This window comes from Labeo rohita, chromosome 1 (assembly GCF_022985175.1).
Source record: "Labeo rohita strain BAU-BD-2019 chromosome 1, IGBB_LRoh.1.0, whole genome shotgun sequence".
Classification (NCBI taxonomy): Eukaryota; Metazoa; Chordata; class Actinopteri; order Cypriniformes; family Cyprinidae; genus Labeo; species Labeo rohita.
In genome coordinates, this window is record NC_066869.1 from 15977646 (window position 1) to 16002466 (window position 24821).

Below are 24821 nucleotides of genomic sequence, written 5' to 3' on the forward strand. Positions count from 1 at the left end.
AACCTAATATGCATTCATAGATTGATTTTCACAGAAAAATAAAATTATGATTCTAAAAGATTTGTCAGATTTTATGCTGTCTTTATGTGTTTTTAATTGGAAAATATAAACAAATAAAATCTTGGATGATGAATGTTTGCCATATGATTTGTCCAATTTTGGCTACGTGGCATTTTGGGAAACTAATGGTTCATATATGAAGTTCCCACAATTCCATGTGACATATTCAGATGAAATCTATGTGTAAGTGGCACTTCACGTGAACCTCATGAACTTCATGTGAATCTGAGACAAACATTGCTTAACATACATTACTGCTTAAACCTTTGATTCCCTCGTGTTTTTTTTTTTTTTTTTTTTTTTGTGATGCCACAAAGTTCACCAGTTACATTTAAATCAAACAAGTTACATTGAAGTCAAACATGTAGCCAACATTTAAGATGTGGTAAATTGTCTTAAAAGTTTTCAGATGGATGTTGAAATCTGTGCAGTAGGTACATATGGTATGTGTGAATTTATTTATGCAATGTATTACTATGATATATACTTGAAAAAGAAAACTGAATACATTAAATAAATTGTTTAAAAACAGGTTACAAATATATTTTGGTATTATTTTTATTATTATCTATGCATTATTTCATAATGATTTAATTTTTGTTATTTTTATTATTATTATTATCTATTCATTGTTTAATAATGATATAATTTTTGTTATTTTTATTATTATTATTATCTATGCATTATTTAATAATGATTTAATATTTGCAATTTGCAAAAAAAGAAAACTGAATACATTAAATAAATTGTTTAAAAATAGGTTAAAAATATTTTTTGTATTATTTTTATTATTATTATCAATGCGTTATTTAATAATAATTTAGTTTTTGCAATTTGCAAAGAAGAAAACTGAATATATTAAATAAATAGTTTAAAAATAGGTTGCAAATATATATTTTTATTATCAATGCTTTAATAATGATTTAATTTTTGCAATTTCCAAAAAAAGAAAACTGAATACATTAAATACATTTTTTAAAAATAGACTACAAATATATTTTTGTATTATTTTTATTATTATCTGTGCATTATTTAATAATGCTTTAATTTTTGCATCTAAAAAAAAAAAGAAAAAGAAAGAAAGAAAGAAAACTGAATACATCAAATAAATTGTTTAAAAATAGGTTACAAATATATCAAAATTAAATACATTTTTATACCACTCCTAGGCTTCTTTGCCAGTAGTTGCATTTTTTTCTTGCTCAGGTCTCTGTCAGCATTGCACATCTTGACATTGTAAATTCTGTCAATTTAATTTCAGCGCTGCTCACGCTCCATCAGACTGGATGGGAACTGAATGTGAGCTGCAATTGTATGTCATTCCACAGATGCTCAATTGGATCACAGTCTGGACTCCTGACTGTCGCTCTAGGACATTCCTCTTTTAGGGTCGTAGCCATTTCTCTGGTCATTGTCCTGTTGTGAGATGAATAAAACTAAGCTTCCCAGTCCCAGAACTCAAAGCATATTCTCTTTAGGGAGCTTTTTCAGTACGCTTTGTACTGAAACATTTTTCCTAACATCCTTCTCCTTTCCACAGAGAGGAATTCCCAGAGCATGATGCTGTCTGCGCTATTGCATGACTGTAGAGATGGTGTTTCTACAGTCATATGCTCTATTAGATTAGACCTCACAAGTTCAATATGAGGCTGATCAGATCATATAATTGGGAGTCTCCCATGGGTTCGGCCAAACTCCAGCTCAGATGTAATATGAGTTCTCATAAAGGCTTTTTGTGTTACAAGCCATCTATTGTGTCATTACAGTTTTTCTCAACTCTGTCATGGTTGTGGGTCTCTTAGGGCTTAACCTAATCACATATTTCTTAAAAACAATCATTATTATATAATCAACTCTGAAATATGCTATTGGTGATTAAGAGACAGAGGGGTGAGTTTCTGTTTGCTCATATATGCAGTGTCAATTCAATAAATATTGTACCTGTTTATCTTTTTCAACCATGTACAGAAGTGACAATGTTTATTGTCACAATAAGATGAAATTCAAGCTTTTCCCCCCTATAAATCATCCCATAAAGGTCATACTTGGCAATAACAGACCTGGCATTGTTGTTCAGATGAACAGGGAGCTGTTGACTCATCAGAGCATTACACTGACCTTGCAAAGACCTTGAAGGTTAGTGAGAGGAGACCAAAATAACACTTAAATCGATACCCTCCCAGACGGTCTATGCGAGCAGACACTTGTGTAAAAGGAGAGTGACGGTGCACTATATGTGAGCTATGTTTGGATGGATAGATGTATGGGAGGGGTTTGAGTCATACAGTACATGTGCACACGTGACAGACTGAACTCAACATCCCCCCCTCAGACACCCAGAACTTGGTAGCTTCCACTTTGCCTAAATAACCCACCAAATTCTCAATGAAGGCTGTTAGTACATTAAATTATGCATTTGTGAAGGTCCTACCAAAATAATCTTCTACAATATTGACTTTTTTTGGCTTTCAAAGACGTTGTTATGTTTCCATACCTCAAGCGTAGCTTTTATGCATGCATAAATCTTTTTGCTATGCCCAGTAGCAGTAAGGGTCGTTTTTTTCCTGTCTTTACCGGTTTAGACGTCAATAGCTGGGCCTGGTTCATTCAACAGGGAATAGGAAGGGAGATTTTGGAAGATGTTCTGAGTAAGGGATGTACTGGCAATAAACAGGAAGTCATGTGAAACATGCCTTTCGCATCACAGAGATATGAGAGTGTATTTTTCAATCCCACGGTTTTATCCTAAATAAAAAGAATTCTCTTCTTCATAACGTTGATGTTTGCATTATGCTTTTAGGGGTTACATAAAGAAATGAACATATCCTTCAAAATTCAACTTAAACAATATCTTCATACTGGATCTAAGCTGCTGTAGGAACAATGTGTTCCTAGCCGGAATGTTTTTTTAACCTTCAAATTGCTTTAACCAGCACAGAACTAAAAAAAACACAGACAATGGCGCCACCTAGTGGTGCAACATGCGATGTATATGCCAAAACAATGATAATTTAGCATTTTTTTAAGGACATGGCATGCTTGTTAAATTTGAAAATAAATAAATAAATAAAATTCTGAAGGAAACTGGAATGCATTTTTACTTTGAAATAGTCCAAAGTAGTCATGTGACTCTAAGCTTAGCATGAGCCAAGCAACCATACATGATTAAAACAGGAGCTCAAAAGTAAGATCTACAGATAAACACTCCACTTATAGTTTATAGTCCAGATAAGTCACATCATGTATTTCATTTCAATAACCCAGTCAACACATGAGCTCATGCGATGATCACAGTGCCATCTCATTATTTCTCATTCTGTAAACTCGTTGTGTGAGTAGTAGCCCTATATGTGAGCTCATTGTGAATTCCAAATTGCGCAGATTGAGAGGAAACAGTTCAAATATTGGTCACTGGAGGGACATTACTGTTTCACAACACTGGAAAAACATGGATATTGCAGGATTTGTCGTATTTATAAAAAAAAAAAAAAAAAATGGTGAGCTCCTGAAAGTGAGTAATTAATGACAGAATTTTCATTTTTGGGTGAACTGTCCCTTTAAGAAGCAAAGAGGAGTAACCAAAACAACACCGGAATCTGAATGCATCTGTCAAATAGAAATATTTGTGTCAAATGCCAACACCAAGCTGAAAAGAATACAAAATAAGCAATGAAACTGAATTTTTAAAGTACTTTGCATAAGTGTGGTATCACACATGGTGAGCTCACATTATGAGCACACAGTGAGGTTACACTTTTTGGCTCACTGTCACCTCACATTGTAACCACATCATGAGTAGCCTGGGAACTCATGGTGAGATCACTGTGAGATCAAATTGTTGCCTGGGTTATTGACTGTCCTGTCTGGTTAAGTTTGTCCTAATTCCTAAAAACCACTGTCTGTCATGCTAGTTCATTGGTGTTGTGTATTGCAAAGAACATGATTCTAAAAAAGAATGTTGTCATCATTTTTGATGTTCACTTTAATAAATCTACATTCACACTCAACATCAAAACAATGTGACCACACTTTAAGATCAAAACAGGCATAAAAGCTGGAAAAACATCATTAACGCATTTAAACGTGAAAGCATTTTACTACATTCATTTTTTGTGACTATGTGTGATCATAAAAAGTTAACTTTCCACATTTTGTACAATACAGACCGTAAGCACATTATCAGTGTGTGTTAACATTTACAGTACATCATAAATACAGCACATACTGTAATATATCAAACATGAACAAGACACAAAAAATATGTATAGTCCAGTTATATACATTCATTAGACCTTATTTATGAAACAGCCAGTGTATGTAAGAATGTTATGACATTAACATACATTATTTGTGTCACTCAATCAGTGGATGCAGCATATGTTACACACATTATTTAAAGTCTATCCGCTTCATATTTCCTAACATTGCTTCACGACATTGATTGATCTGACTGCGCGCATTTAAAATAAGTTAGCTGGCTCAGATGTGTTATTACAGTAAGTTTTACATTCAGTTCTCCTATACAAAAAATCAGACTGAATTTTACTTCAATACAGAAGAAATGCTGGCTATGTTCAAAATGCAAATATATGCATGTATAGTAGATAAACAGCTCATAATGTGCAAGAAACACTCAACTGTGATTGATTTGATGCTCCATTTCAATCAGAAGCATCATTTTAGCAATTTTTTCAAACAAAACTGAATCGAACGTGCCAACTTTTTATTTCCTAGATAATCATGCAACATGATGAGGTCATGAATCTGTAATGTAGCATACTATGTTTTCATGTTTTAAATGTTTATTATTGCATACTGTGTACTATGTTGTTTTATTTCAAGAAAAAAGAAGGCAGTATGCAGTGTATACTAGGCAGCATGCATTGAGTATGCTAGACTACACTGAAAACATTCACAGTTCTCCACTTGGAGGCAGTATTACCTCATCATGAGTGCATTCAGTCTTAATGTACAGTGTCTCATTTATATATCACCTGTGGCTGTATTCACGTGTGGAGCACCTACAACAGAACCACGAACTGACGCACATCGGGCCCTTCAGCTGAGCTGCTCGGTAGCAAACGTGGGCTCCCTGTGAAGACAGAGTTTAGTCGCTGCTGTGCTTTCATCTTTGACCTCCACCTGACACTGGGACTTGGTGCTCTTGCGTTTGCTGCGGCGCGGGTCGTCGCCGTGCACGCTGGTGTCGATGCGGGACAGGGTGCACATGCTGCTCTGGTTGCGTGGGTGGAGACGGGTGGGACGGAGCTCGAGTTCATCGTAGCTTGATACCTGGATGAATGGACACCACCTGAAGGCCCGTTTGAAACCAGCCCTAAACCTGGAGGTTTGGAAATAATCATTTTCTCACTGAGATGAATGACTAGTTAATCTCAAAATACAATGAATATTATTAATATTATTAAGTGATTCTTAATAAAAATTTCATAGTGATATGCATAATAGGACCCCTTTAATATTCAAATAATATTATATTTTACTATTAAAATATAATATAAATATAAAATATATATTTGTTTTATTATACAGTGTCTTGGATTACAATTAAAATATATTCAGCATTTAAAAATACTTTTAAAAATAACATGAATTATTTAAAAACATAATATATAAATACATAAATATTATATATTGATATATTCCATATTACTGTATTATAATACTACTATATTAAATATCTAATTTATTTCAAATAAATATTAAATAAATATGAAAAATGATTTCATTAAATGTACTTTCTTATATTGTTTATTATTATTATTATTATTATTACTAAATAAGACCAAGTAATTTGCCAGTTTACTAGTAAATTTTGACTCATAAAAGAATGGCAAGACATTAAAATAATAAACTAATAAATAAGTAAATAAATAAATAATTAATAAAATATTAGAAATTCTAAAAAAAAAAACCATTATAAAAAAAAAAAACATATTATGAATAAACATATTAAATATAATATATTAATACTATATATCATTTTCATATATATTAATATATTAAATATATTATTACAAAGAAGTTAAACAATATATATATATATATATATATATATATATATATGGAGTCATTTGTAATTTACATATACTATTAAAAATAACATTAATTATATAAAAATGTAATATATAAATACATAAATATTATATTGATATATTTAATATTACTGCTTTATAATACAACTATATTAAATATTAAATATATAATTATAGATTTATTATTATATTATTATTATTATATTATTACAAATAAACATTAAATAAATACAAATAAATATGAACAATTATTTTATTATATTTATTTTATTATAATTTGTTATTATTATTATTATTATTATTAAAAAAGAAGTAACTTGCCAGTTTATATATTAACCAATTTATATATATTAACATATATTAACATATATATTTTTTATTACAAATAAATATTACAAATGACTCCATATATATGTATGTGTGTGTGTGTGTGTGTGTGTGTTCAAAATAACAATACTATTTATATACAAATAATATCAGAAAAATATTTATTATATATAATTGTATTTTTAAAAAAAACAAAAAACTTTTTTTTATTTGGCAGACAAGAAACCTTTATGTGTTCTTCATTGGTAGATGTGGCAAAAATTCATTTTCATTTTCACCTTGATTATATATTAGTATATGAGCGTTTCATTACCTGCCATTCAGACAGCAGTAAATGATGGGGTTGTACATGGTGGAGCTCATGGCCAACCACAACACTGACAGATAGACCTGCTGGATGGACTTCCACTTGTTCAGACGCTTATTTAGGCCCGTCACAATGAAATAGACGTGGTAGGGCAACCAGCAGAGGGCAAAGGTCACCACCACCACGATCATCATCTTCACCACCTGAGGAGAGAGCGAGTGATCATTTAGATTCACAACATGAAACATATGGCAAAAAAACATATGTGTTTCGGCTTCTTGTGTTCCGGGAGAAAACAGCATCAGGAAAAGTCACGGCTCAGCTCGCAGTCTGTTTGAAGTCTCCATCTGCCGACTCAAAGCCATCTGCTACCATTGTTTAATGAACAAAAACCCAAACCAGAAAACAGATAATGAATGACGAGAAGAAATGTGTCCGTGGCACCACACTGGCTAGATTTTACACCGGTCATCAGACATGTGAGTCAACCTCAATTTAGAGCCATGCTAGTTTTTATTATGAAACAGCACCGCAGCATGCCAAAAAGTGCATAATTGCATATTTCAGATGTAAATTGCACCAAAGGACGATATTGTGTTTTGATGTTTCTAGGATCAGGAGGTTAGAATGGAGCAGATTGTTTTTGTTACACTAAACAGCCTCACATCTCGCACAGCCTGACGTCTAACTAGCAGCATCTGGCCCACATTTCAGCATACTCTAAAGTACAACGCACAAAGTGAACACTATTACACACTGTCAGACCGAAATGTGAGGTATCCAATCTCAGTTTGCAACATATGATAGTGAAAGTCTACTGAGTACAGCTAGGCCTGTCACAATAACAACTTTTTGTTGTGCGATATATTGCCCCAGAAATACTTACGGTAAGCAATATTATTGTCATTTTAAGACCATTTCATGCCACTGAATATACAATCATAATATAACAACATAATAATGCAAGAAGGCCTATACACACTTTTAATTCTTATGCTCTTTTAACTCTACAAAGTTTTAATTTTTAAGAATATTTAGATTGTGGATATTAAGTATCAAACTATTAGATACCATAAAAAAATGAATAAATAGTAAATAAACATTTTCTAACAAAAAGTGCAAAATGTACAAAGAACTTGTAGTTGGTTATACACTAAAAACTGTAATATTGTGAATTATTATTGCAACTCAAAATTACTTTTTATATGTGAATATATTTTAAGATGTAATTTATTTCTGTGATGCAGAGCTGAATTTTCAAAGCATCATTATTCCAGTCTTAAGTGTCATATGATCAAAAAACATTTTATTTATTTATTTATTTATTTTTACAAATGCCATGTTTTAATTTTTCTAGATTCTGTTTTTTTCCCCATTTTAGTTTTTGTTTAAATGGTTTAAATTTTAAAAATATAACTCAAATGTCTAATTGAAATCATGAAATTTTTTAGACCATATGAAATACTTTCTTTTCTCAAATTCTTTATTTTATATTCTCTGTTTTCCGATAATTTTCTGGATTCCATTTTAATGGTTTAACTTAATTTGAATAGGCAAAAGCATCTCTAATTAATTGATTTTATTAAAACATTTTATTAATTCATTTTATTCTTTTTTATTTACATGTTTATGATAAATTCTGTTATTTTATATATATATATATATATATATATATATATATACACACACACACACACACACACACTTTTTAAAAAATAATGTTTTAATAATAATTTTATTAGTAGTAGTAGCACTATCATTACATTCAGTAATATATTTCTGTCACAATTTCTTCAAGTAAAACTATTTTGACAGGTTGCTGTGAAGACCTTTAAGTTTCTGTGTGTATATGATGAAAATTTTTCTCAAATGAAATGGTAAAATTCTAGAGATTCATTTCTAGAAATTATGTTCATGTGTTTATGCTAAAAACACCGTGTCCACTTCAGAGCGTCTGCTCCATTCATTCACACAGAGATGCAGAACAGCCAGGATTCATATTGAAACAGCATTTTTGTGGCTTAATATTCACAGACACTACTCCATATTGCCTTTTGATTTAAGTGAACTGACCTACTTTTGATATATTCGTCCAAAATGTGGCAAATTCCATGACATTCCGCATTATACAGTAAATTCCATTTTTATAACTGGATTCCGTAATTCCCTCCGCGCTTTCCACATCGTTGAAATCATAAGACCCTATACTTTTTTTCAGGAATTCAGGATTTTTCCTTTGATAAAAAGTTAAAACGAACAACATTCATTTGAAAAAATGGATTGGATAAAAAAAAAAATGAATAAAAAGATGTGAAAGAAATGACCTGAAGGTAAGTTGGCGGTCATAGAATTTAATATATAAAGCAAATAATCTACAGTAGGTGTGACTCACATGTGAGAAATTTACACTTATCAGTGCAGTTTTTACAAAAGACTGATTTAATCCTTTTCCAGAATGTCATGAATGATGCTATAACAGGGTGATGAAATCTGCTTAGCGTCTAGTCAGTCACACATCGAGTAGAAAACTAGCTGTACCTTCTTGACAGGTCATGTTCACCTGCCGCCCAAAAGACAATGTACTTTCAGACTGATTGAAGACCATTCAAACGCTTCCCCCAAACTTCAACTAAACCTGGGTTGAACTGGCATAAAAGGGCAGGTTCTCTGACTCCTCTGCCGCCCGTGGCTCACCGTATCTGCTGCTAGGGTTGCGTCATACCTAACCTTTCTCTGCTTTGTGTAACTGTCAATCAGCAATTATTCGCAAGGCTCCACTGCGTCCCATTACTCATTAACTACAGCGGGGTCTCTTCAGGGTACAAGACTCTTGTCGCTTTGTTACAGACAAGGTGCAAATGAAAGTGTTCATTGATTGATGACGGACGGCGGTTCTTTGTCTTTTCCAACAGGTCCGTGTCAAATTATGCGCAAATTAATGAGGCCATTTGAGACGTTGTGAGTGGCTTTTCAAAGGTTTTCATACACTAAAGCTCGCAAAGTATCCCGAGTCTAAAAGAATGAAGGATGGTGTTTTCAAAAGTGATAGATTAATGGCTGGAAAATGTTTAACATTAACAACAAAAGTGCCAGTCTATGAAGTGTTTAGTTTTCAAAAACAATTTTCCAATTAGGTTTCTGAAACAAAGATAAAAAATGTTTATAATTCGCCTAATCAGCAGGCTTCAAATGAATGACTGGTCTTTGGAAAGCGAGGCTGTGTAAAGGTGAGTTAACAAGTGCTTTAATCCAGCATAAACCTGCGGTTATATTTGAAACCATTCTGTAATCTCTGCATCAAAAACAAAGTACTGGATTACATCGAGAGATCACAGTCATTAATATGAACCATTTTTGCACAATACGAGATGAACTGTCCTAGATTCATCTTCGAGAGGGACCTATCACTTTTCCATGTGTGCGAGTGGGTTTCTGAACGCTGCGGCTCACAAAAAGCTCAGGGCTGACCTGCCGGATAAACCAGACATGACCTTAATCTGTGGAAAAACATCAAATAGATATAGCAATACAGTGAGATTCCCTCAGGACAGGTGACAGTAAATACATAGATTATTTCTATGATTTACAAATGCATGGGCTCATTTCTTAAATGCTGTCCTTTAGCCACCTCATTATGATGCTCAATCTGAGATTATATGAGAGAAATCAGTCAGTTCTGAACATATTTTTTAAGAACATTTTGATAATGTTCTTAGAAAATATGTAATATTATCCATTACTTTGGATAATCTCTGAATGTTTTAAAACTAGTTAGAAATCGTCCAAATAAAAATGTTTCAGAAAATAAATGTCGCTTGAATGATATGTAAATATGATTTTTGTGCTAATGTTTTAATAATGTTATCAAAGACCAGATAACTTTGAACAAACATTTTATTTTTGACCATGCAATGAAAGTTCATTCAGCCAGCGATATTTTAGTATTTTGTTGTGTTATTAAAGTATTTTTTCATATTTTTATATTATATTTGTTTACATTTTAATTTCACACTAGTTCACACAAGTTCAGTTGCTGCCTTAAATTTTTAGGTATAATTAAGTTGGTTTTTATAAGTAACTTCAACTTAAATTATATTAAAATTAAAACAACACAATCGATTTGACTCTCATATATCTTGCATATAATTTTCTCAACTTATTTGATGAGTTACAAACATATGTTGCCACGACTAACTGATCATATAATTTTTTATAGTGTAGTTTTAGTAAACTATGTACTAAACTATATGTACACAACAAGTCAAAAGCTTTTGAACAGTAAGATTTTTAATGTTTTTTAAAAGAAGTCTCTTCTGCTCACCAAGTCTGCATTTATTTGATCCAAAATACAGCAAAAGCAGTAATATTATATAATATTTTTACTATTTGAATATATTTTAAAATGTAATATATTCCTGTGATCAAAGCTAAATTTTCAGCATCATTACTCCAGTCTTCAGTGACACATGATCTTTCAGAAACATTTTTTATTATTATTATCAATATTTAAAACAGTTGAGTATTTTTTCAGGATTCATTGATTAATAGAAAGATCCAAAGTTTTTTTTTTTTTTTTTTTTTTTTTTTTTTTTAGAAATTACAGCTTTTATTTAGCAAGGATGCTTATGATCAAAAGTGATGATAAAGACATTTATAATGTTACCAAAGATTTCTATTTCAGATAAATGCTGTTCTACTGAATATTTTATTTATCAAAGAAAACTGAAATTCTACTCAGCTGTTTTCAGTATAATAATAATAATAAATGCTTTTTGAGCAGCAAATCAGAATATTAGAATGATTTCTGAAGGATCATGTGACTGGAGTAATGATGCTAAAAATTCAGCTTTGAAATCACAAGAATAAATTACATTTTAATTATATTCAAATAGAAAGCAGTTATTTTAAATAGTAAACATATTTCAAAATGTTACTGTTTTTGCTGTATTTTGGATCAAATAAATGCAGGCTTGGTGAGCAGAAGAAACTTCTTTAAAAAACATTACAAATCTTACTGATTATATATACTGATAGTATATATAATCATAGTTTTATAATATAGTTATTATAATATATAACCCTCATATTTGATCTTCTACCACAACTTATAGTGTTCCAAGCCTTTTGACTAAAACGCTGGAACAAATTATGCACAACCTACCTGATCTCATGACGAAAACGTACCTGTGGGAACGTTTTCGCAAGATGTGAAATACCCCTGGTGCAAAAACAGCATATGCTGGTAGGTATGTTTTGATGCTGGTTTAAGCTGGTGCTTTGCTGGTTTATGCTGGTCATGTTGCTGGTCAAGGACCAGCATAAACCAGCAATCACTCAGGCATCAAAACGTACCTACCAGCATATGCTGGTTTTTCACCAGGGATGTACCAATAAGTACATATCACTGCAGTTTCCAACAGAAATATGTCACAAAAAGTACATGGCGGTAGGTATTTCGCATCTTGTGAAAACTTCCCACAGGTACGTTTTCGTCATGAGATCAGGTGCACACAACATGTTATTATATCCTCTTACCTTCCTTTTTGCACGCAGTTGTCCAACATAATTGTCCGACGAATCTCCAGGAATCTCTCCTCCCCAAAGCGTCACCCCAACTATAGTGTAAGTGATACCCATGACCACTAGGGGCAGCATGTACACCAGCACCGTGACTATGATATGATACCTGCACAGGTGAGAGCACAGGAAGCCACTGTAAAAAAACCAAGTGGTTTTTATGTATCTCACCAAATGATAAACCTAAGTAGGCCGTTTGGGTGTTTAGACAATAAATTTGGATTGTGAGTCAGGAAGACTGTTTACACTCCATTTGGCCACTGGTAAATAAGTAATGTGTTTGGTTTTCCCGCCTCCCTGGCAGATGGCACTTAGTGTAAAGCTAGCAGGCAATGTAAAGCCAGAAAGAGCATTACCAATATTTGAGCAGTGGAAGCACAGGCTGTACAGAAATTACAATCAAGCAGAAGAAAAAACAGGCGGTGTGAAATTATCAGAGGAAAGCCTGCCGTCTTGCTTTCTGCACACGCATCTGGCTACTAAGACAGAATCCTCAATGAAATCCAGCTCATTAGTGACAGATTTGGGACTGTTGTTAGGAACGAATGGATCTCTTACATGAACGAATCCTCAGAAGGTCTCGGCCAGGCGACGTAGCAGACGGTTCTGCGAGGCATAGTCCTCGTGGTTGAGTAGAAACACAGCGGGAAGGCTAAAATCACCGCCAGGCCCCAAATGCAGACAATCACCACTTTAGTAGCGGTAGCTGACAGACGAGGCTTCAGAGGGTGAATTATGGCCATGTACCTGCGTAAAGAAAAAATGGTTTAATGAACCATAATTACACTTTTAGGGCTCTCAGAAAGGACGTCATCAATGCTGGGTGAACTTCTGCAAGAAATATCATTTTTGTCTTCCTATTTGCTAACTGCAAAAGAATAAAATCCATGAAAACATTTCTGTGGCTTTGCAGAAGAGGAAAAAATAGAGAGATTTATTAGTCAAAAGAGAGAAAGATGTCAGATTTCCTGTCACTCCCACAGCGAAACACTTACGCAAAAGCATTAAAGTTTTAAATGCATTATCAGAAAAAAGGTACAAAAGCTGTCACTGTCACCTTTCAAAAAATACACTTTTGTGCCTTTTAAGTACTAATATGTACCTTTAAGGTACCAATATAAATGTGACAGCTTTTTGATTTTTTGTTTGTATAAATTCATTAATTATTTAAAAAATAAAAACATAAAAAACATTGGTAGATTAGCAGATTTGTGATGTTACTGAAAATGCGTCATCACAGTCTGAAAAGGGTCCTTAATTAAATGCGAACTGAAAAACTGACACCCTTTTAATGAGTGAGATGTTGAATTAGAATTTGATTGTCTGAAAGAGGAACTTAATTAATGGAAGGAAAAAAAAACACAAAGTCACAAAGAAACTGTATTAGTTCAAAACAAGCTTTGTGACCAAACATAAATAATTGCGATTTTTTTCTTCACCAATCAGACATTTATTTAAACATAAAGATAATAACAGACGATAATGCATAATAAAGCATGCTTTATGTTTTACTTCATCCTAATGAACTGACTTCATCTTAATTAGAACATTCTCAGTAATGAAGTGCACTTCCACTGTAAGCTAATTTATTGAAAATATAATGAAATATGTCTAAATGAATCACAAAGGCCTGTAGGTGGCCTTTCAAACACTGATAGTTAATTTATCTCATGTTTATGCATGATGGCATCTTTATGGGTAATCAGGGGCCAAGCAACGAGGGTGCGATGGCACGTATTGCATCCGTTGACGTTCTTCTTCTTCTGCTCTGGAAGTCTATTGCAGCCCACAAAACCGCTTGCAGGAAAGTTATGAAATTTGGCACACTGATAGAGGACAGTCTCAATATTAACCATAACAAGTTTAGAGTCTCTAACTCAAACTCTCTAGCGCCACCACATGTCCAAAGTTTCACTCATGTTATGGATTTTTTGTCCATAGACAAAACTGTTTTTGTATAGCACCGCAGCAAAGTTGAGGCATGATGCCTACATCTGAGGCTGTATCTCTGCAAAGCTTTAACATATTGACACCAAACTTGTGTGTGCCATTTTCACCTCATACAGAACACACCACATCAATTTGACTTTTGGTCAAAAGTGATAAGCCATTAAATCATATTAATAGTGGTTATATTTATGATGTTTCAGCCATTATGACTATAATTATTTTAAAATGGCTTCCGTTACTCATTTCTGGGTTGCTTGCTTCTGTGGTGCTTGGCCCCTTAATTGCTGTTTGCAGCTATATTTCATATTAAATCTGTAATTTACTTTAAACGATTTTCACTTAGAAACTGATTTGACAAATAATCACAAAGAAACAGCATTCGCCACATTGAATTAAATGTAAATTTTTAAAGTAGAGAAACTGAAATAGCATATTTTCAAGTTTTAATTACAACTTTGAAAAGAAAACTGTGCATTATTTAAAACTATTTTAATTCCTATTTTATATTAAATTTGAATCCTCCATCCTGTTTGTTTCCTCAGTTCAAACTCACAAATTATGCGCAATTCATTTCTGAAAGGCGCACGACCCTCTGAAGTCAAACCTTTTGATAATAGGAACAAACAGGGGATGCAGCATATGGATGAACAGTTATGCATGCCTCAAGATTACACCGAGTTAAGATGAAGTGATGTTCTCTGGCTCCTACGAGTCACAGACTGAACTTGTAATCTTTTAATGAAGAAAAAGCCCCCCTATGCTCTGGATCATGCAGATCAGTATCACAGATCTCATCTCATTAAGTGCATTCATGACTAATTGGATGCTATGCGTAATTCTGAAAACGAACAGGTTAGCTAAATAAATGTAGAAAAATCCTGCCGCCGTGCACATATGAGATGTTTTGATCGTATGAAATGCAAGTTCATACGCAGGAAATGAAGTTTCCTCTTTTCATTGCAGTTAAATAACAGAGGGGTCAGATGGAAGACGTTCAATTTATGAGCTCCCTGAGGAGATCATAGATGGATATGCAAGAGGAAGAATGAAGCCTGCGCTGGTGGTCCTATAAAGCCTGTTCTTCTCAATGTGCTGTTCAATCATAGCAGGCCAATTTTTCACCAGTAAATCAACAGGATTCTCACACCTTCTGAGCCATGAATTCCCATGACTTTTCTAGTTTTTAATGATGACTTTATTCAGATTCCTACTAAAAATACTCAAAAAGGAGGGCAGGGCCAGATAAGGTTAGGTTGCTTAAGATTCAAGATCCAGTCACTGCAACTACTTACCACAATAGCACTTTTTGCTATAGTTGAGATGGGCAAGGCAAATCATTTTACAGATACTGGTTTATTATGTTTATATATTCACATGCATCTACCAAAGATATAAAAACAAGGTAAAATGAATAACATTGTGAATATGTGGCCCTGGACCACAAAACCAGTCTTAAGTTGCTGGGGTATATTTGTAGCAATAGCCAAAAATACATTGTATGGGTCAAAATTAACGATATTTCTTTAATGCCAAACATCATTAAGATATTAACGAAAGATCATGTTCCATGAAGATATTTTGTAAATTTCCTACCCTATATATATCAGCATGTAATTTTTTATTAGTAATATGCATTGCTAAGAACTTAATTTGGACAACTTTAAAGGCGATTTTCTCAATATTTAGATTTTTTGCACCCTCAGATTCCAGATTTTCAAATAGTTGTATCTTGGCGAAATATTGTCCTATATCCTAACAAACCATGCATCAGTGGAAAGCTTTTTTATTTATCATTTAAATCTCAGTTTAAAAAAATTACCCTTATGGCTGGTTTTGTGGTCCAGGGTCACATATTTCTATTAAAACATTCAATTTAAGACACCAAAAATAGCTCACTTAATGACTTTTAAAGACATCTTTAAAGCCTTGAAATGTATATTGACTCTCCAACAACCTCTATTTTAACACCTTTATTGTTCGATTTTAATTTTGCTGTTTATATTGACCGGACATTCTGACATTTAATAAGCTCTCAGTCAGTTATTTTTGTCTATATTTTTAACATTGAATGTACACAGAAAGAGCAGCGTGCTTCCGTATAATTTACTAACTCATTTTAGTACTTTGTATAGATTATTATTTATTTTACGGACTCTTTTATACACTTTAAAGCACTACAACATTTTACAATTCCCATTAGATCCATGATGACGATTTACAGTTTTTTCGAGGTCATTAAGGAATTCAAACAAATGCAAACACTTTTGGAATCAATAAAATTCCACATGGAATTCACATAAACAATCTTTTATAGTTCTATATTGGTTTGGGTATTGAATTAAGGATTTTATTGCTGCCGGATAATTTACAATGACATTTAGTGTTTTCTTTATATATTTTTTTTATTAATCATAAACAGCCTTACCTGTCGACTGCAATAGCAGTCATGGAGTAAATGCTAGCAAACACGGCGGTCACTGGAAAGAAGTTGTGGAACTTGCAGTAAACCTCTCCAAAGTACCACTCTCCGTGCGTGGCGTAAATGAAGTTGATGAGCGTGTTGAAGGCGGCCATCGAGGCGTCGGAGAACGCCAGGTTGAGCAAGAAATAGTTGGTCACGGTGCGCATCCGTTTATGAGCCAAAATGATCCAAATAACGATGAGGTTTCCGAACACGGCGACCGCCAGCACGGAGCTGTATGCGACCGACCAGATCGCGACGCGCCACGGCGGCTGAACGAACTGATTTGTGAAATTACGCGTCACGTTTGAGCCGCTCTGAGGACCAGCCATGATAAACTTACTGTGATATCCTTCTTAAACAGTTAGGATTTGATCTGAGACATATATTTGTGATTCTATTGTGTTAAGTATAGATCTGGCACGTCCTTGTGCGCATCCTCCTGCGCTCCATCCAAAGTGTCCAAAATAGCTCTGACGCGCAATCATGCCTCATATGACAGACGTCTGGAGATGCTGTTGCTCCTGCCACATGTTGCTGCTCAAATGAATAGAGAGACATGGAAAAGTGGGATAGTTTTAGTGGATTTGCAATGGAGGACTGAAAAATGGTTTATAGCCTCAAACAAATTCACTGTGATACGACTTTTGAACGAAGGCATTTCATTTAACTTCAGCGTCGAATTTATATAAAATGTGCATTTTTCTGTGTTTACTGCAATTAGGTTTAAAAACTCTTTAAAGTTATAATTGTATTAAACTTATGGTTCTGTGGACTCATGGTTTCCTACCGGTTCAAAGTAACCTAAGGATAAGTTCACTTCCAGAACAACAATTTACAGATAATTTACTCACCCCCTTGTCATCCAAGATGTTCATGTTTTTCTGTCTAGAGTTGTAAAGAAATTATGGTTTTTGAGAAAAGCATTTCAGGATTTTTCTCCATATAATGGACTTCATTGGTGTCCCAATTTTGAACTTCGAAAATGTAGATTAAATGCAGCTTCAAAGGGCTTTAAACGATCCCAGCCAAGGAAGAAGGGTCTTATCTAGTGAAACGTCATCTATTTCGGAAAATAAAAATTTGTATACTTTTTAAGCACAAAAGCTTGTGTAGCACAGGCTCTGGGATGGACGTTCACGACGCTACGTACAATTGAATCACATCGGAAGGTCACGCGTAATGTAGGCGGAACTACAGACCCAGTGTTTACAAAGCGAACGCGCAAAGACTAAGAAAGTGCAAGTCAAACGCTATTTACAAACAAAAAGGTACAACAAATGTCGGATGATTCTGAAGTTGTAGGAGAAAATAAGATGAAGAAGAGTTTTTCGCCATACTCTACCGGAGTACACAGACGATGAACTTAGACGTGATTCGTAGTGATGGGAAGTTAGGATAATTTTCCTGACTCGGACCTTTGAGACTCGTTCAGCAAAATGAACGAATCTTTTTTTGAGTCATTAAGTTCATTTTAGCAAAATATAATTAAAATGCTACGTGTTACTTCCCTAACACATCTACTGCTTACACAAACGTTGATCAGACTACAAACAAGACGAAACTATCATGCTATAAGAAACATAAAAGATTAATTCATTGTTTACCTGGATCTTTAGTTTATGTTTAGCTCACCTCACCTCTTATCTGACAAGTTTTCGGGTTTGAGTCATTTGTTCTTCATGTGACAGCCCCATAAGCTTAACCAATGCAGTGTGAGCCGGAAAAATAATTGATTAGTTCATCTCGAGTCTTCGGGTTCGAGTCGTTTCGTTCATCACGTGACAGCCCCATAAGATGAACGATCACTCCCAGAGACGACTCGTTCTTCCCGAGTGACATTAAAGATTTGTTCAGAATGAACGAATCATTCAAGAACGACCCATCACTAATTCATAGCATCCCAGAGCCTGTGCTACACGTGCTTTTGTGCTTAAATGTATACAAATTTTTATTTATGAAAAAATGACTGATCGATTCGCTAGATAAGACACTTCTTCCTCGGCTGGGATTGTTTAGAGCCCTTTGAAGCTGCATTTAAACTACATTTGGGCAGTTTATAATCGGGGCACCAATGAAGTCCATTATATGGAGAAAAATGCTGAAATGTTTTCCTCAAAAACCATAATTTCTTTACGACTGAAGACAGAAAGACATGAACATCTTGGATGACGAGAGGGTGAGTAAATTATTTGTAAATTGTTGTTCTGGAAGTGGACTTCTCCTTTAAATATATAGGGATAAAACGAGAACAATAACAACACGCTGTAAACTTTAAAACTGTTTGCACTAAAAACCAGTGTGTTCATAATTAAGATAATAAATTAAAAGACACCAATTTGCAATATCAAGCAGCAAACAACCCTCCTCATTACAATAAATGTACAATTACCAAATATTATCAGGTGAAAACAATGTCGAGCATTCATTGAAGAAATTATGATATTTAAAATGTTATTAAGTCAATGTTAAATTTGTAAAGATAATGATTAAATAGCATGGACGATGACTGATTTATAGTCCTTTGAGGTTCATCTTAATCTGACTGAAAGGATGCAGGCAGTGGCGAGTGAAGCGTGTGTCGCTGTCTAGCTGGTATAAACTGTAATTGGCAGTAGAGTTGCTTTGTAACGCCTCCCTACATTAATTCACAGCCTTTGAAGTCAATCCCAAAATGGCAAGAAAGTGAAGTGTCAGAGTTTAGAACTTTTTTTAAAAGCCTGTGGTCTCTGTTACTTCTTCTCAAATGAGCAATATTCACTGTTTGTGAATGAGTTGTCACAACGTTCCATAACGTTTTCAGCATCTTTCTCTCTGGGCTGACAGATGATGCAGAACAGCTTAGTGTGATGTGAATTTATATTCAGTGCGAGAAGAACATCTTGTTCAACAACAGTGCAACAATTTCATAGATTTGTCAAACTATTTGTTTGTCAAAAAGACATCACAAACAAACATTCTGTTATTATTTGCTAATATTTACATCAAGATTACAGGAATTGTCACATAGCTCTTTTCCTTACAAGAACAGGACTGTCAAGATATATTAAAAACACAATAAAAGAAACATAAAAATAGCAATTCAAGGCCTTGTGTTAGGAACAGATCAAAATGTACTTCAATGTGCTTCAAAACTTGGGATATATGGATGACTCATGGAGTACATTTTATTATGTGCTTTTTTTAGTTTAAAAGACACAGACATCCATCCATGCACATTTTGAAACACACACACACACACACACACACACACACAAATAAAACCATATGGGTTTGGAACCACATAATTTGAATTTTTGGTGATCTATTCTTTTAAAGGAATTTGATTTTGTTAATGGAATAGTTTACCTAAAAATGAAAACATGTGGTCATCCAAGATGTAGATGAGTTTGTTTTTTCATCAGAACAGATTTGGAGAAATTTAGCATTACTTGTTCACCGATGGATCCTCTGAGGTGAATGGGTGCCGTCAGAATGACAACCCAAATGGCTGATAAAAACAAATAATCCACAACTAATCCACACCACTCCAGTCCATCAAATAACATCTTAAAAAGTGAAAAGCTGCATTTTTTTAAGAAACAAATCCATTATTAAGGTGTTTTAACTTTAAACTGTTGCTTGTGGCCAAAATACTGGTCTATAATCTATAATAATGTTTCCTCCAGTAAAAAAGTCCATCTTCTATCCACCAACATATTTGTTTAAAGCTGTTTTAGACTGTTTGGGCTTGTAAACAGTGCATGATTTCAGATCAGAGAAAGCTATATTATGGATTGAGGACTCATATTTTACCTGGAAACAATGGGTTTAATAAGGGATTAGTTTATTACAAGCACAGAGCTTTTTGCTTCACAAGTTGTTAATTGATAGACTGGAGTTGTGTGGATTACTTGTGGATTATTGTAATGTTTTTATCAGCTGTTTGGACTCTCATTCTGACGGCACCCATTCACTGCAGAGGATCCATTAGTAAGCAAGTGATGCAATGCTAAATTTCTCCAAACCTGTTCTGATGGAAAAACAAACTCATCTACATCTTAAAAAGCCTGAGGGTGAGTACATTTTTAGGAATTTTTTACTTGTGGGTAAATATTCCTTTAAACTACTAGTCAAGACTGTGTACACAGCAGTAGGTGTGTGTGCGTGTTTGTGTACGTGCGTCTCCACTCTTGCCTGTGTTTGTATGTGTGTGTTCTAACCACAGAAAGGCCATGTTACACATCTCACCACGCACCCAGGGTTCAGGTGGTTTTGTACCTTTCATCTTCGACCATTTCATTAATCCTTTGATGCTTCCGCAGGTGTCTGAGCTCTCCGGGAAGACACTGCCCTTTTATGCAGATCTGGAAACCTCCACTAACGCCTGTCGGAGGAGTCCGGCTTTCACACTCTCTGTCAGTGCCTGGGGAGAAGCTCTTCCAATTAAAAGGGATTAAATTCTGATTGAAGCACACTAAATGAATCAGATCGACAGTTGCTTCCTCTACTTCACATGGGGGAATAATAACTAATGGCACAATGCGAGCGTGTGGCTCTGAAGTACTGGCAAGTATTGGATTCTGATGGGGGAATCACCAATCAACAGGTGAATGTTTAAAATGTGGATTCTCAATTGGTGGGTTGCAATCAGGGCTGCCAAATAATTGGAATAAATGCTGTGAGCAGCTCAGTGTTTTCAGTGTCTCTGCATCTGCTCTGAGTTTGGGTCGCTTATAACATGCATTTTGGAATGCAATATGTGCCAACCATATTCCCAAACTTATAAACCAGCTGTTGCCAACAAACAAGCTTTATAAAGGGATAGTTCAACCCAAAAATGAAAAATCTGTTAATATTTACTCAGCCTCAAGTTGTTCCAAACTTATTTCTTTCTTCTGCTTGGATTGCAACTAGGGCTTCATGATTCTTCTTTTGTGCTTCTGTTGTGTTTTGATTATTCTTCCCTAAATCGTTAAGTCCTTCACTGTAAAACCAATTTGTTGAGTCAACTAAGCTGCCTTAATATTTTAAGTTCAGTCAGCTCAAAAAGTTCAGTTAACTTGAAGTGTTTAAGTTGTACTAAGTGACAACTTAGATATTTGAGTTCTAACAACTTAAAATTTTAAGGCAGCTGGGTAACAAGCCCAGCTTGTAAGTTTAACAAACCATATTTTTTGTTTAGTCAATTTAAATATCTAAGATTTAATATTGGCGATACTCAGATGTAAACAACAAAGGATAAAAGAATAAAAGATAGCAAATAATAGAGGGTTTGCACTTACTTCATGATGATACTCAGATGTAAACAACAGCATGGATTGCACGGTTAATGTACTACTGAGTATGTTGTTCTGCTAATTTATGCTGTCTAAACCACTGAAAAAAACATGTGGATGCTGCTAAATCATATAGAGAAGGACCTAGTAAGCAGGAAATAGCATAATATTTCGACAAACTAAAGCTAATAGGTGGTAAAGATACATACGAGCAGTATTAATTGAGATATTAGGCTTAAATTTCACCTACCAAACTGGAAATGATAAGAACAAACACAAATGTTGTCAAGATTCTTGCCCTGGAAATCCTGGTTCAGTTTGGCCAACCACAAACAGAAATTGTGACACACTTCTCCTTGATTTGTTATAACTTTTGGCAGTCTATAGTATGCCAAATGTTTTTCCCAGTCTGACCGATTAGTACAGACCAAAACATGACAATAACTGACCATTTTCATCAGCAATAATCAGCAAAATAGGCGAGTTTTGTTCGGACCACTGGCTTTGTTTACGTTCACTGCCGCCAATATGGCCGATTGACGACGCGTCATGAAAACATTCTATAGTCAAACTAAAGCATCCAACTAAACTCTACTGTATTTTAGTGCATCTGTTATTCGGCAGAAGCAAGTTGTGTGACAGGCTTCCATCGTCAAAAATGATGAATTACGTTGAAAGGCACAAGAAAACACATATTTCTCACTTTTGTCCTCGTTTTCACTTCTGCCATCAGCTATCATCCTTCAGCGAGACCGCCTGAGGAAAACAAAGGTTGCTGAGGTAAAAAGTGTTAGTGAGGCCAGCAACGTCTAGCATCTGAGACATTACTACTGTACTAAAATGCACTGCCCTATTATAAATCATTGAGTGTTTCAAATTTGACTGTTTCAATCATGCTTTCCTAATCAGACCCATCTTCACTGCACTAATGGATGATTTGAAGAGCATCCTGGTGGATACTGGTCACACGGGTGGTGCTTGAACAGACTCCCAGACACACTATAAAGTAATTTGAGTGCCAGAAAAGCGCTATATAAATGAATAAAATTGCTATTGATTTCATTCATACATTCTTAATCTTCTAATTCAATAACGTCTGATGTTCATTTTGGTTTCTGAAGCAGATTCAGTTGAGATCCACAGGTCGAAAACATACAATGGCAGAGAACGAAGAGAGAAAATTGCCTCACAGTGCTCAGTGAAAAGCTTCAACAAGGCTGTGTTTAATGAGACGATCCTTGCGTTTCTCAAACTCCATAACATGCCACTATACCGTCTCTGTCTTCACAGCACTCTTGTTGCTGAAGCTCTCAGCGGGGTCCTACTTCACATGTTTCTAGCACTTCAGAACAGAGATTGCCTTCTATCTCTGATTACATCCATTGTGCCCACTGCTAGTTTAAAGACTGCTTTCTCTGGCTTCAGCAAGAGAAGACCCTGTCCTCAAAAGAACTACCTGATTTCATTCAAGCTCTCTCTCACATCTTTAATTTCTGGGGTATTTTTAAATCAACCTTAAAACGTTAAATTACTCCTTTCAATCATATTGGCAGAGCGCAATTGCTGGTTTGAGAGGTACTGCTGCTGAGATTGAAAGAGAAAATGGATGGAAAAACCTGTGCTCTCATGTGGCATTGTGACATTAAGCTGATTGAACAAAGGACTGAATTGCTCTATAATAAGCTATATTATTTTTGGTAATTTCGTAGTTTTAGTCAACACCCATTTATACCCATTATGGGAGATGATTGGGGAAAATATTCATCATGTAAACTATAGCTGTTAATGAATCTATTGACAATATTTAATAAAAGTATAATAAAATTATGATTGCTATGTGAATTAGGAGAGAATATTTTAAGGCATAATCATGTATGAGAATTCAGATTAACATCACATAATTTAATTTACTTTCCAGAAGAGGGCAGCAGAGTATGTAAACTGAAATAAACATTTGCAGTGCATCTTGAAGAAATACACCAGGGGTGTCAAACTCAATTCCTGGAGGGCCGGAGCCCTGCAGAGTTTAGATGCAACCCTAATTAAACACACCTGATCCAACCTATCAAGTCCTTCAAACCTACGTATTATGTGTGTTGGAGCAGGGTTGGAACTAAACTCTGCAGGGCTCTGGCCCTCCAGGAACTGAGTTTGACACCTCTGAAATACACTACCAAAGTTTTTTAACAGTAAGATTTTTCTTTATTTTTTATTTTTTTTTTTTGAAGAAGTCTCTCCTGCTTACCAAGCCTGCATTTATTTGATCCAAAGTAAAGCAAAAACAGTATAATTTTGATTTTTTTCTATTTAAAATAACTATTTTCTATTTGAATACATTTTAAAATGTAATTTATTCCTGTGATTTCAAAGCTTAATTTATTATTATTATTGTGTTGAAAACATCTGAGTAGAATTTATTTCACATTTCTTTGATGAATAGAAGGTTCAGAAGAACAGCATTTATCTGAAATATATATATATATATATATATATATATATATATATATATATATACACACACACATATATATATGATCTTTCTGCTCATCAAAGAATCGTGAAAAAAATGTACTGCGGTTTTAAATATTGGTAATAATAATAATAATAATAATAATAATAATAGTAATTTTTTTTTTTTTTTTTTTTTTTTTTTTTTTAAATCAGCATATTATAATGATTTCTGAAGGATCATGTGGCATTGAAGACTGGAGTAATGACGCTAAAAATTTAGCTTTTATCACAGGAATAAATTACATTTTTGGAAAAATATTACTGTTTTTGCTGTACTTTGGATCAAATAAACGCAGGCTTGGTGAGCAGAGGAGATT

The 24821-nt window shown here is 34.2% G+C and overlaps 1 protein-coding gene across 1 annotated transcript; it reads right to left on the reverse strand.

Moving 5' to 3' along the window:
• Window positions 1–4048: 4048 nt before the first annotated feature.
• On the reverse strand, window positions 4049–17173 carry tacr3l (tachykinin receptor 3-like). Its single transcript, XM_051114487.1, has 5 exons — window positions 16700–17173; window positions 12883–13071; window positions 12283–12433; window positions 6754–6950; window positions 4049–5401 (listed from the first exon to the last, which is right to left on the reverse strand). The coding sequence occupies exons 1-5, from the start codon at window positions 17065–17067 to the stop codon at window positions 5119–5121; spliced, it is 1188 nt and encodes a 395-aa protein (XP_050970444.1). The 5' UTR covers window positions 17068–17173; the 3' UTR covers window positions 4049–5118.
• Window positions 17174–24821: the final 7648 nt, after the last annotated feature.

Bases quoted from the DNA above. Each gene is read 5' to 3' on its own strand.
- tacr3l (XM_051114487.1), bottom strand. From the start codon at position 17,067: ATGGCTGGTCCTCAGAGCGGCTCAAACGTGACGCGTAATTTCACAAAT. The intron at 6,951-12,282 runs GTAAGAGGATAT...CTCTCTCCTCAG, and splicing joins AACTGCGTGCAAAAAGGAAG to GTGGTGAAGATGATGATCGT. The intron at 5,402-6,753 runs GTAATGAAACGC...CCAAACCTCCAG, and splicing joins TACTGCTGTCTGAATGGCAG to GTTTAGGGCTGGTTTCAAAC.